Raw genomic sequence first — 12,438 nt, forward strand, 5'->3', positions numbered from 1 at the left:
CAAGTTTAATCATACAATTGATGAAAAGTCCTTAAAAATATAGGCAGACATAATGCACAATCATGGCACTTTCAGTATTTCCTTATTAACGTTGTGTTAATGCGAAAGATTTTACTGTGACAACGGGCTGGAATGGAGCGCAGTCAAGTAACACTCAACTAGCCACACTCCTATTAGTGCGCACGGTAGAATCAGGTGAGGGCGGTCGCCAGTTACGATGGAGAACTGGTATCCACGGATTCTCCATCTCTTTCCTGCCGATCTCTGTAACACTCATTCCATTAATTGAGAAGGCTAGCGTTTGAAATGTCTGTTTTCCGTGTTCGAGCAGTGCAGCATCTTGAGCCCCACCCTGGGTTCAACGAGTTGAGGGGGAGGGGGGGTGCCCCCTGCTGCTCTCATCAGGGGTGGACTCTGTGGGAAGCCCCTGTGACTGAGGGGGAGGACAGGAAGCACGAGGCTGGTTTGGTGGAGGCACACATCAGACAGACAAAAGACACCCACGTTACTTCAGCCCTGCATTTCGAAATGGAAGGAGGTGTTCTGTCTTTCCTCTGCATTTTGTTTAAAAACGTAATGGAAAAAGGTTCATATTAATATACATGTCGCTTTATGTAAAAAAAAATCAAAAAGGTGTTGTGATGGAACACTTGTGATCCCATCAAATGTTTGCGTGAGAATCGTTTTTGTAGAATTAATTTTTATTAATTGATCCACCTAAACTTAACACAAATTCACATTTTCCCTCTATCGCTCTATATATAACACACAAATACACAACACATGTTTTAATAAAACAAACATAAAACATCACAGTACAGCATATGTGCAGTTCAACTAGGAATGGCCGCTCACCTCTGGTCTGTACGTTTCAGAGCTGAGTGAGGAGGACTAGCTTGTAGACACTAGACAACATTCGAGAGCCTCTGCTCTGGCCTTCAAGCTGCAGGAGAGAACTCAGCAGCATGATTGGAGTTGATTACGATGCACTCCTGCGTGCCTTAGGTAGATTTTTGCAGGCAGCGTTCCACTCACTGAATTGGCAGTTCATGGGTTTACACTCGGACTCCTGGGTAGTGTAGTCTAATGTAGAATGACCCAGTATCCACCAAGCAGGGAAATGTTTTATTTTAAAGGTATTATCTTGTTGGTATTAGAAGTCTTGAACTAATAAGTCCATCTACATAGACATTTGCTACCTTGGATTGAAGGTCGGCACAACCAAGAGACACATCAAACGAAAATGTTAGTTTTCTTCAAAATAATGCATCTTTACTCCACAAGTCATGGTAGGCATCGTATCGGGGCCTTATTAGCTCACTGGTTAAGCGTGTTTCACCATGCAAGATGAGGCCTGAAAACAGGGCCTTGGGTAGTGCAAGTACACCCCATGAAAACTGCTGTCTTTCTGAAAATATTTGAACATGATGGACATTTGCTATGAAATGTTTGAAAGTGATGTAGTTAAACTGCCCCAGCTGTGGCAGCCGCAAGCACACTCACAATTTCCCCCCAAATTGTAGCCTCTAGTTGTACTATACTTTACTTTAGCTGTATGTGGCACATTAAACAGTAAATTGAATGTTTATCATCGTGATGGGCTTTGACCTCCAATATCGTTTTCCATCCATATCATGGATGCATTTACCTCCTAAAGTCAAGAGTTGGTAGTTGATTTTCAAACACACGCAGAAATGTCTAAAACATGTTCAATATAAGGCATTGTGTACAGACGTAGGTTTATAAAAAGTTATTATTTAAGAGTGCACCAACCTTTACTCACAAATTTCTCAAAGTCATGGCAACAAGGGTACCAACATTTTCCCAGCACACACACAAATACACACCAGAAGCACAACAGATACTCTTTTATTGTCTGTTCAAATTTTTGTTGCTAACAATTCAATAATTACAAAGATTTCAACTGGTGATTTTTTTTTTTTTTAAGAGAAAAAAAGCAGTAGTGTTTTTGAGGATAAAGTCTCTTCTTCAGAGAGCAGGGCTTGAAAACAAAAGTCCTGGGAGGCCGGGAGGGGAAGTAGAGCATTGGGAGTCGGAGGTGGGGACTCATACGAAATCAAATAAAAAGGGAACAAGAAATATCACTGACACAAAAATCATGAGGATTTCCTTGGACTAAAACAATGTGCAAGTTGAATACAGTGTTTCTGAAAGAAAAGAAAAACCATGTCTCTGTGAGCCCCTCAGCCTGCAGAGTAAACAAAAACAAGTCGCTTCAGTATGTAAGTGGATTCTGTAAAACCAAAAAAACAAATCCAAAAATGAACAAAAGGGCACTGAAGGCACACTCGAGAGATAAGCGGATATGATGTCACACATGCCTGTATGTCACACATGCCTGTATGTCACACTTCTGTACAGTGACACGTCCCACACTCCAGAGGGAGGAAAAAACACCTATTCACACACTCCCTCTTGAGGCGATACAGCTCTACAACAGGACGCATGTGAAATGCCTCGCACTCATGATTGAACAGTTAAACATACAGGGGAGGGGGGCAGCCTAGTTCCAGAGGGTTCTCTCTATAGTAAGCGGGTCGTCACGCATACCTAGCTTTTTTGTCTTCTTTAAACATAGCACACAAAAGCAGCAGCTTGTGGAGGACTCTTATTTAAAATCCTATGAGTAACGTAGTCCTTGTTTTGTTTTTTTTCTTCTTTTTTTCTTTTTCTTAAACAGCCGTTCTTAGATTCTCTCCATTTTTTCTTCTGAGTTAAAACGCACAATCGAGATATTAATACATTGCAGTCTCTTGATTTTTGTAATTTTTTTTCTTTTTTTTTTCTCAGTTTCTCAGTGATGGTGAATTGTCTCACCGACTATACATAATTTTCTGGCAAATATCTAAGTTAAAAGCATGAATGAATGAATTAATATTACAAAGGCTGGTGGAGGAAGTGTATAATAGCAGTAAAATAAGCTCACTGGTTTGGCTTTAAACCCCTACAGTCTTTTAGGTGGCAACTCCAGGGTACTGGTCTGATAATGTGGTCCAAGAACAGCTGACAGGGTTACAACCCTCAAACAGCAGGGGCAGGGGGTAGTGAGGAAGTAGGGATTTGTAGTCCTTGAAGTGGGTCCATCTTTTTTTTGTACAGTTCTGTTTGTGTCCCTCTAATAGAGTTGAACATCTCCATCAAAATACTATACGCATTAAAAACAAAACAAGTTATTATTCCCTCGGATTTCTCCTTAATTATTTATAGAAATACAAACTTAAACCTATGATCAAGATCATTCATAATGATTTTTTTTCTTTCTGTGAGTGTCCCATAGTCAGTGATCCATGAATAACCTCAGCTTATCACAGCTCTGTATTAACTTAAACTAAGCAAGGAACCTTAAAAACTTGAGGGAAAACAAATGAATGGCCTGAAGTGAAAACAAACCAAAAAAAACTACTGCGTTTCAACACAAGGGCTGTTTTTTTTTACCCTGTTAGCTAAGAAATATTCCTCGCCCACAGAAGGAGGCCGTCATTCCTCATTTGCCAAAGCTGCTGCTCGTCACACAAGGAAGCTTCCCCATTGGCTGCTCAGAGAGTAGTCCCCACCCAGGCCTCTGGACACCCCCAGTCATATACCTCCAGGATCCCATGTCATTGTTCTCACACCAGAAGCCCAAGCACACAGGTACAACAACAGCTGGGGGGGGGAGGAGGATGGAAAGTGAAATCGTGGGTCCGGCGACGACACACTGAAACCCATCATGAAATTAGGAGGTGGAGAAAGGAGTTCTGGGTCAGTCGCAAGAGGTGTTGGTCCTCCATCATTAGGCCTGGAGATGTGTGTGTGTGTGTATGAATTAGTGGGTTGTTTGGGCAGGCAGTTGGCTGAAGACAGGGGAGGGGGAGGGGGGGTAATGTCATGAATGCTCATAGTGCCATATATTAATAACACACTCCCCCTGCATAGGAAGGAAGCAGGTGAACACGGAAAGAGGGGGTACAACCCTAAAATCATCCAATCGAGTCAAAAAGGGAGGACGAGGGGGGTGCATGGGGAGGTTCTCAAAGTCTTGATCTTGGCACTTTTAAACAAATCATTTCTAGTCAAGTGGAGGTGCATGTGGTTAAATATGCGTATGCATCTTCTGTTAGTGTGTGTGTGTGTGAGGTTGGCGTGGGGACTTCTCTGGGTGTTAAGAGGAGGAAGGGCAGGAGGAGGTGGTGGAGGAGGGGGAGGGAGGGGGGGGCAGCGGAGGTCTCAGCCGTCCAGCGTGTGCTCCAGGCCGTCCAGGGTCAGCCGGCTGCGGTGGGGGGAGTTGGGGCTGGGGGGGCTGCTGGGGTTGGAGCTGTTGGAGGGGGTGGAGTGCTTTGTGGAGTCCGAGTCAGGCTGGGGACGAGAGAGAGAGAGAGAGTAGAGAGAGAAGCAGGTGAATCCCATCATTATGGCAAAGGATGCCAGTCATTCTCCATGTTTAGGAGATGATGAAGCAGTCGTTTGGGATGGTATCGGAGGTGTGTGTGTGTGTGTGTAGGTGTGTGTGTGTCTTTACCTCTCTCTCATAGTCCTGGTCGGGGTCGGAGATGTTCCGAGACGACCCGGCGCCTCCAAAGTCTGAAACACACGCAGGCAGGTGCTCAGCATTCACTAGGAGGTCATCTGGACAGGGATTTTAGTCCAGTGTAACGTGTATGTACGCTAACATGTCTGGCAACGACTTCAATGAAGTATGTTAACTATGCAGGAGTGTGTGTGTGTGCGCCGGTGCCCTCTCACCGGAGGCTGTGCGGGTGATGTGGGTCTTGCTCCTCTGTTGCCGGGAGATACTGGAGAGCGGGCGGGGCTTGTCTTTGGCCGCGTCGTCCTGGGAATGCAGCACGCTCTGTGTTCACGGAGGGACGGACACACAGACAGAGACAGGCCAGTCAGACCCAGCCGTGTGTCCAGACACACGCTGTCGTATGAGCGGGACAAGTGAGACATGGGTTAAGACGTTCATATCAACAAGCACCCCCACGGTCGTTACGCCAGGACACACACACGCGCGCGCACACACTCGCACGGCAAGGACACACTTTGGGGAAACGTTGCACACGTACGCGGGACATTTTGACAAAATTCAATGGGGGGAAAACATCTGGCGACCGCCGTGAGCCTTTCAGTGGCGGTCTGGTCTGCTCAGGTGAGCCAGCCGAGGAGGCCATTCCCTGTCCTGTGTTTGAAAGGTTTCTCTCCATTGAACCCTGAGATTAGCCCGGGGGGAAAGGCGGCACTTTGCTGGGGCGACACACTGCACAACCACACAGCAGCCAGTATGCGAAACAGTGAACTGAGTGAAAGGATAAATAAAATAAACTAATAGTAAAATAATTATTCGAAATACATTTGAAAAATTATAATAAACGACACTCAAGATGCACTCAAGCCACTTCAAACCAATAAAACGTGAAACCAGAAAAGAAAATAAGAAAGGAAGGGTAGGGGGAAAAGAACTGTAAGGAAAAAGGGCGGGAAGGTGCAAAATGGCGTCGAGGCTGGGATGGGATGCCAAGTGAGAAACGAGAGAGTGAAGGAGGAAAAAAAGGAAAGACTGGAAAGAGAGCGTTAACGACAGAGAGAGAGAGAGAGAGAGAGAGAGAGAGAGAGACAGAACGGTGAGGCCTGGCCTACCCTTCCCAGGGAGGAGGTGGAGGGAGAGGAGGAGGAGGAGGAGAGCTGAGGCAGGCTCTGCTGCGAGGCGGAGATGGAGGTGGGCTCTTTCTGCAGGTAGAGGCCCGCCGACACGGGGCTCATGTGATAGACGTGCTCGAAGTTGATTGGCGGGGAGATCAGGGCGTGGTGGCGGGAGGAGGAAGGGGAGGGGGTGGTGGCGGCCTCGCTCGCCTGCCCCGGCCCCGGCAGGAGACGGGAGAGGAGGGAGGAAAGAGAGACGAAACAAAGGACACAGGAGACAGGACACAGAGGAGGAGGAGGGGAGGAGGGAGGGGTGAGGAGAGTGAGAGAGGGGGTGAGGGAGAGGGTAAAAGGGTCATTCTCGAAAAAAAGGGGAGGAGGGAAAGGAAGGTAAGGTGGAGGAGGAAAAAGGCATAGGGGATGACATCACGAAAGTAGGATAAGGCAAGTGTTCAGTGGAATGGCGTTTCCCTCGGGGGTTAGGATGCCGATGGGAACCGTTCGAGTTAGAGAGGAAGAGGTGCCACCGTGTTCGGCTCTGGCGGTGGCTTGTGATTGTAATGGTGGTTTTATGGCATGCCCCCGGGTAATTGGCCATTATGGCCATCACACACTGTCAGTTAGTTTGTCATTATCAGGCTTTTACGTTCCTGCAAATGTCAATTTGGCATAAGCAGCCATTTATAATTAAATCTAACTGTAATGTACAAGCACACTTGAGCGAGCTCGTTTGGAAACACAGCACTGGTCCACCAACTCCGGATTACGGCCTTAAGCCACGAGCGCTACATTGACTTCAACTCAATCATTACGGACCACCGTTTTGGCTACGGCAAGGTCAGTTTCGGTTATTTGGTGGCAGCCATTTTGGCTCTGGCTGCGTGGTGTGTTGTGGGCGGTGGGAGGGAGCCATTACCAGAGGCAGATCCATGAGAACCTGCATGCCGTCGCCAGGGCCCATGTGCGCTACGTGGTTGAAGTTGATCGGGTTGGAGATCATCTTGGACCTCAGCTCAGGGTCCCTCAGCATCTCCCTGTGGAAACAACACGTCTGGTTAGCAGCATCTCCCTGTGGAAACAACACGTCTGGTTAGCGCACCGATATCAACCGCCGCTGTGCCTGTTGGTGGCTCACTGAGATCCACGACGACCAAACCCGTTTCAATATTTGCATTCGATTTCCCCCGCAAACTACTCATCCGAACGACTTCACTCAGCGACACTGCGCATCCTCTGGTCCTGAGGGATTCACCGGACCCATTTTCAACCTCGTACTGGGCCCGGTTCTCGAGATCATCGAGCCGCAGACACACGCACAGACAAGAGATTCCTGCCTTGCTTAGAGAACTGTGGGTTACCTCCTCTGCTGCAGCCTCTCCTCCTCGGGCACTTTGAAGAGGAACTTCCTCTTGCTGCGCGTGCGGACCATCAGCTTCTTACTGTTCTCCGACGTCTCAGGGATGGCCAGGTCTCCTTCTACTCCAACAGAGATGGAGAAAGAGAGAGGGGGAAAGAGAGAGAGGGCGAAATAGGAGAGACATGGAGGGAGATAATTAGGCCATCAGTAATTGACCATTTTTGTGGTAAATAATAAAGTAAATGGGAAGGGTTTATGACTAGCCTGAACTTTTTTAGCACCTCTACTTGGAGGTGTGGCTTCGTGTAGCGTAGATGTGAGAGGATTAACTCTTGGCCAATGAGTGAGTACGGGGGGGGGGGATTCGTACCTGATAAGTCGTTACTGAAGTAGATGAGGCGAGGTTGCTCACAGCCCAGCAGGTTTAAAGTGCCCTCCATATTCAAAGGCCTTATCTGTGGAGACGAGAGACGCAGATAAGGAGAGGTACACGCGTACACACACGCTCGGCGTCCGAGGGGGCCGGACGTAACGAAAGCGCAGGCACGTTCTGTGGACGGCTCTCTCACCCTTCTCAGTGAGATGGTCTGGACCCACTCGGTGGTGTGGATATCGAACACGTCCACTCCGTACTCACTGTACACCGTGAGGTAGGAGGAGTTGGAACCTGAGGGGACGCAAACAGGACGAGGTGAGTCGGGACATCTGAGGACAGCCGAAACCATCTACATACTGTCAGTATAGTCTTATGGAGTCTTATCTTACTGTCACAGTATTGTCTTACTGTTTTATAGCGTTTTCTCATAGCCTTATGGAGTCTCGCGAGGAGTTGTCAGCGTAAACAAGTGCCGAGTGTCACATGACAGACTTTCATTGGCACACACAGCTAGGAAGTAGGAAGTACTAGGATTCTTTTGTTGGCGTACTTCCTATCTGCCATAGGGGTCAACCCTCTAACCATCTCGGCCGAAAGCATTTCCAACTCAACGCTACATCGAAACGTTATTAGGGGGTCCCCCCCCCCCCACGTACTGCAGGCGAGCGGCGTGGCGGGCCACATGAGCTCCTGGGCCCGGGAGCGCCGGCCCTGCGGGTCCACGTAGATCCCCAGCTGGCTGAAGCAGAGCAGCAGCTCGGCCGAGCCCACCTCCAGGGCGTGCAGCGCGTCCAGGGGCTGCTGGGCCAGGAAGGCCAGCGACGGGTCGCCGGGGCTCACCAGGCTGACGGGGGACGACTCCCCCTGCAGCGCCAGCAGGGCGAAGCCGGACGGGTAGCCCACGCACAGGCGCTCGCGCACCATGCCCAGCCACTGGGCCACGCCGGGGGCCTGCACCTCCCACAGCTTGCGGTGGTGCGGCTTGGCGCGCGTGATCTCGTAGCACAGCACCTGGGGAGGGGAGGGGAGATTATTGCACAACTGTTGTCAAACAGCTGATTCTCGACAGTAAAATACATATTCAATTCAAGTATAGCACTGTGCAAAAGTCTCAGGCACCCAAGATGTTCTTTTTCTTCCACGTTGAGAAACGTTTTTGTTTAATCTCGACTTCATTATTCCTCAAAGCATTTTTTGGTCAAATGTTTACAGTTTTTAAATGAGTCGCAGCCTTTTTCCACAGTACTGTACATGTGACGCTCATGTGCCTGCATCCACTTAAAGCAGACAGCCTATGAAACCCCCCCCCCCCCCAGCGACCACGCCCAGCGGCCACGCCCAGCGGCCACGCCCGGCTCACCCTCACCTGGCGTTTGACGGCGGCCAGCATGCAGGCGGGGCCCCCGGGGCGCAGGGTCCCCGTGATGAGGGCCTGGCAGCCCTTGGTCTCCGTCAGCTTGATGTCGAAGGCCCCCTCTGCGCCCTCCAGCACGCCCCAGGGGTGCAGGTGGACGTGGCGGTTGCGGCCGCAGAGCAGGGCCACCATCTTCTCTTTGGGGATGAGCTCGATCTGGTGCACCTTCTTGCTGTCCCCCGCCCGTACGATCACTGGGGTTCAGGAGGGGTCAGTTAGAGGGGTGGACGGTGGGGGGAGTCCACGGAGGTGGAGTTTGAGCTCAGCGGTGTGTGGATTGGGTGAGTCGATAAGGGAGTTGACGGTGAGTGATTCGCTGCGATTGCGGTGATTCGATTAGTGAGACGATAGTCTTTCAGAGGTTTCAGTGAGTGGTTGGACAGAACAACATTGGTCATTCATAGCACATCAGCATTTAACTTCTCTGACATTTCTAGATGGCAGTTTCAATAAATAATTCTCAGTCCCTTGTGATACCTACAACTAGGAACTCTAAAAGCACCAGACTGCAACTAAATAAAACAGAAATACATGAAGTCCTAAAGGTTGAATTTGCACTATGAGGATAGCGTGCGTAAACGCTAGTGACGGGTGTGTAAATGTGTGGCCGGGTGTGTTCTCCTACCATCTCTGGTGACCTCCACTACAAACAGGCCCTCCTCTGTGCCTAGGGCGATGCGCTCCCGATCTACACAGGACGACAGAGCGGTCAGAACGCATTAGGACAACACCCATGCGCGCACACACACAGACATACACACAGACATACACACAGACATACACACAGACATACACAAAGACACATATACACACAGACACATATACACACACAGGAATAAACAAGGGTCTAATCTATCTTGGCCTCTATACCGCACACACACACACACATCTCCCAGACACACACACACGCGTCCTCCCGAACCACCACCCCCCCCCCCCCCCCGACTCACCCACGACGGCGGCCGACAGCGTGGTCTTGATGGCGGGCAGCGAGGAGTCGTAGGCCTCGTGCAGGGCGTGCACCACGCGGTTCTTCAGCCGGTTCTTGGCCAGGATGTTCTGCAGGCCCTCCAGGATGCCCACCCACTTCCTCTTCTCCGCCTCGCTCTCCGCCAGCACCAGCAGCGACACGGCCCGCGCCGGCGAGCTCAGCAGGGACGACGTCACCTGGAGGGGAGGGGCCCGGTTAAGGTCGGCTCCGCTGGGCTGAGGCCATCGCGCTTGGCGGTCATGCTCAATTGGGGACAACCGTGCCACCAAGACTTCATGTGTGAGATGACACTTCCCATTTTGAGGGGAACGATACACATACACACACATACACTTCTACATGCACACAAGGTCAATAGCTAAGGAGGGTGTTGTAGTTTGTACGGTATATAGCGCCTCCCGAAGGGGCTCATTGATGACTGGGAGAACGTACCCTAAAAATGCAGGGGACGTCTTTGCGGGTGGCGTGGATGACGTCGGAGGCCAGGACAGAGTTGACAGAAAACTCCTCATCTCTACAAACACACACACAACGCACATCGTTTATGCCTTTAGATACTCATACTCTCGTCTAGGAAGGAAACTAACAGCCGTCAAAATCACCGTTTGAACCTCTGTCTGACAGGGTGTACACGACCTGGCCGGATGCTCAGACCCGCGCGGAATCCCATAGACACTCACATGCGCACGGAGATACACAGACCCACACCCACAGACCCACACAGTCATCCCCAGAGGGCTGCAGCAGTTCTGGTGTTACCTGAGGTCCAGGACCTGACTGGCCACCACGCCCGGCTGGGTGGACTTGCCCTCGGGCACCTCATACAGGAAGAGCTTACAGTCGCACACCACGGCGTACGCTCGCTGCCAGCCCTTCTTCACCCCGGTGGGCTTGGGGATCTGAGGAGGCAGGGCCACAGGAAACATGTAAATAGCGATCCTTCGACCGGTTGAGTGGCTGCGTATGTCGGCCGGAGAGAAGTGTAACGGATATTCCCGGTGGGGGGGGGAAGCTGTGGTCCGTGCGTCGCCTCAAGTCTACCCACCCTGACGAACCCCTTGTAGGCGGTGCCGATGCCCCTCTGCACGTCGATGCCCAGGGGCCTCTTGGCCTGCTCGGGGGGGATGGGACACACCAGGGGGGCGTTGTCCTTGCAGGAGACGTGGCAGATGAAGGAGCACACTGGGAGGGGGGGAGGGGGGAGAGGGAGGGAAGGGAGAGGGTGTTTAGATCAACACAGTCCAATGTGTGACACGCATCTTTTCTCTTTTTTTTTTTACGGCTTTTAATTTATCGAGACGGTTACAGAGAGAGACAGGAAAGTAGGGGGGGATGGAGAGAGAGAGGGGGAAAGAGAGAAGAAGAAGGAAGAAATGCAGGAAACGGCCTGTGCCAGAATCAAACCCACGTTCTTGACGCTCATTTTTCAAAGTTGGATGAGGCCCAGAGAAAGGGAGTGTGCGTGTGAGTGTTAGCATGCGAGCGTGGGGGGAGGGGAGGGGGGGGTCAGTGGTCCGGTACTGACCTTCGCAGGCGTAGCCCTGGCGGATGAGACCCACCATCAGGGAGGTGCAGTGAGTGCACTGGGTGGGGCTGGAGAAGGTCTTGATGCTCAGCTGGTGAGCTTTGGGCTGGAGAGACACAGGGAAGACGTGAGCCCCGTGACATGGTGTCCACACAGGCAAACAAGGCTCTCGAAAAACCCGAGAGGGAACGCTCATCAAAAGGCTATGTGGTTATAGTATTAACATGAGCGTACCGTGTGAATGCAAAGTCAGGGACTGTGTGTGTGTGTATGTGTGAGGAGGTACCTTTGGTGTGGTCAGCAGCGATGTCGGGTACACTGGAGAGGGGGTGGTTGGGGTAGCAGCAGGGGTTTTGACTGGCTCCTGTGGGGAAGGGGAGGGCGTGTGAGTTCAGAGAACATTCTTCCGACCACCAGAGGGCAGCGACGTGCCCTGACCACTATTCAGGTTCAGAAACACAACTGTATATTTCCCCTGTGCTTGCTTTGTCTGAATTTGCCCTTTTTAGGGACTTTCTTTTGTTTTTCTGTGTCCAAACTTGTGACTGGTACTGTAGGTATGAGAAGTTACAGTTTTAGAGCTACTGGGCAGATATGCCAGGAGTAGTGTGACAGGAAGTCAGGGTCGGGGAAATATAATGTCGAGCGAGAAGGAAGTGTGTGTGTGTGTGACGGGGCGGCGTGAGACGGCCACTCACATCCTGCTCGGAGGCCACGGAGGGTGACGAGGACGGCGCGTCTGACTTGTGGGGCGTGGCGTCCACCTCGCTGATCGAGCTGGTCTGGAAGAGGGAACGGACGGAGGAGGGAAGTGAGTCAGTCAGTGTGGGCGTGTGTGTATTTATGAGTGTGTGGGTGTCTGTGTGTGTGTGTTTATGAGTGTGTGTGTGTTTAAGAGTGTGTGTGTGTGTGTTTATGAGTGTGTGTGTGTGTGTGTGTGTTTGTGTGTGGTGGGTGTGAAACTAGGTTGACAAACACACACACACACACACACGCACATTAGGGTTCACCAGCACTGACAAAGCTAGAGCACTAGGTGGCACACATGACTGCTGGATTCGGCTCGCGTCGCCAGCAGGGGGAGCCAAGTGCTCGACCGACACACACAGAGGGACCGTGGACATTTACATTTACA

At 50.9% G+C, this 12,438-nt stretch overlaps 1 protein-coding gene across 4 annotated transcripts in view; it reads right to left on the reverse strand.

The window, feature by feature from the left end:
• Positions 1-1,853: 1,853 nt before the first annotated feature.
• Positions 1,854-12,438, reverse strand: part of cdc42bpb (CDC42 binding protein kinase beta (DMPK-like)) — a 51,909-nt gene continuing 41,324 nt past the window's right edge. For 2 of the 4 annotated variants that reach the window (XM_062467415.1, XM_062467416.1), the window contains 18 exons: positions 12,002-12,085; positions 11,590-11,667; positions 11,304-11,409; positions 10,824-10,960; positions 10,538-10,677; positions 10,211-10,292; positions 9,738-9,954; positions 9,413-9,475; positions 8,740-8,981; positions 8,030-8,384; positions 7,567-7,664; positions 7,368-7,452; positions 6,999-7,116; positions 6,557-6,674; positions 5,638-5,850; positions 4,744-4,849; positions 4,520-4,581; positions 1,854-4,356 (listed from right to left, as the gene is read on the reverse strand). In XM_062467415.1, the coding sequence (XP_062323399.1) occupies positions 4,228-4,356; positions 4,520-4,581; positions 4,744-4,849; positions 5,638-5,850; positions 6,557-6,674; positions 6,999-7,116; positions 7,368-7,452; positions 7,567-7,664; positions 8,030-8,384; positions 8,740-8,981; positions 9,413-9,475; positions 9,738-9,954; positions 10,211-10,292; positions 10,538-10,677; positions 10,824-10,960; positions 11,304-11,409; positions 11,590-11,667; positions 12,002-12,085 (2,433 nt within the window). In that variant the 3' untranslated portion in view covers positions 1,854-4,227. The remainder of the gene's footprint in view (positions 4,357-4,519; positions 4,582-4,743; positions 4,850-5,637; positions 5,851-6,556; positions 6,675-6,998; positions 7,117-7,367; positions 7,453-7,566; positions 7,665-8,029; positions 8,385-8,739; positions 8,982-9,412; positions 9,476-9,737; positions 9,955-10,210; positions 10,293-10,537; positions 10,678-10,823; positions 10,961-11,303; positions 11,410-11,589; positions 11,668-12,001; positions 12,086-12,438) is intronic. The other 2 variants (XM_062467417.1, XM_062467418.1) reach the window with 1 other exon arrangement.

Source organism: Osmerus eperlanus, chromosome 8 (assembly GCF_963692335.1).
Source record: "Osmerus eperlanus chromosome 8, fOsmEpe2.1, whole genome shotgun sequence".
Classification (NCBI taxonomy): Eukaryota; Metazoa; Chordata; class Actinopteri; order Osmeriformes; family Osmeridae; genus Osmerus; species Osmerus eperlanus.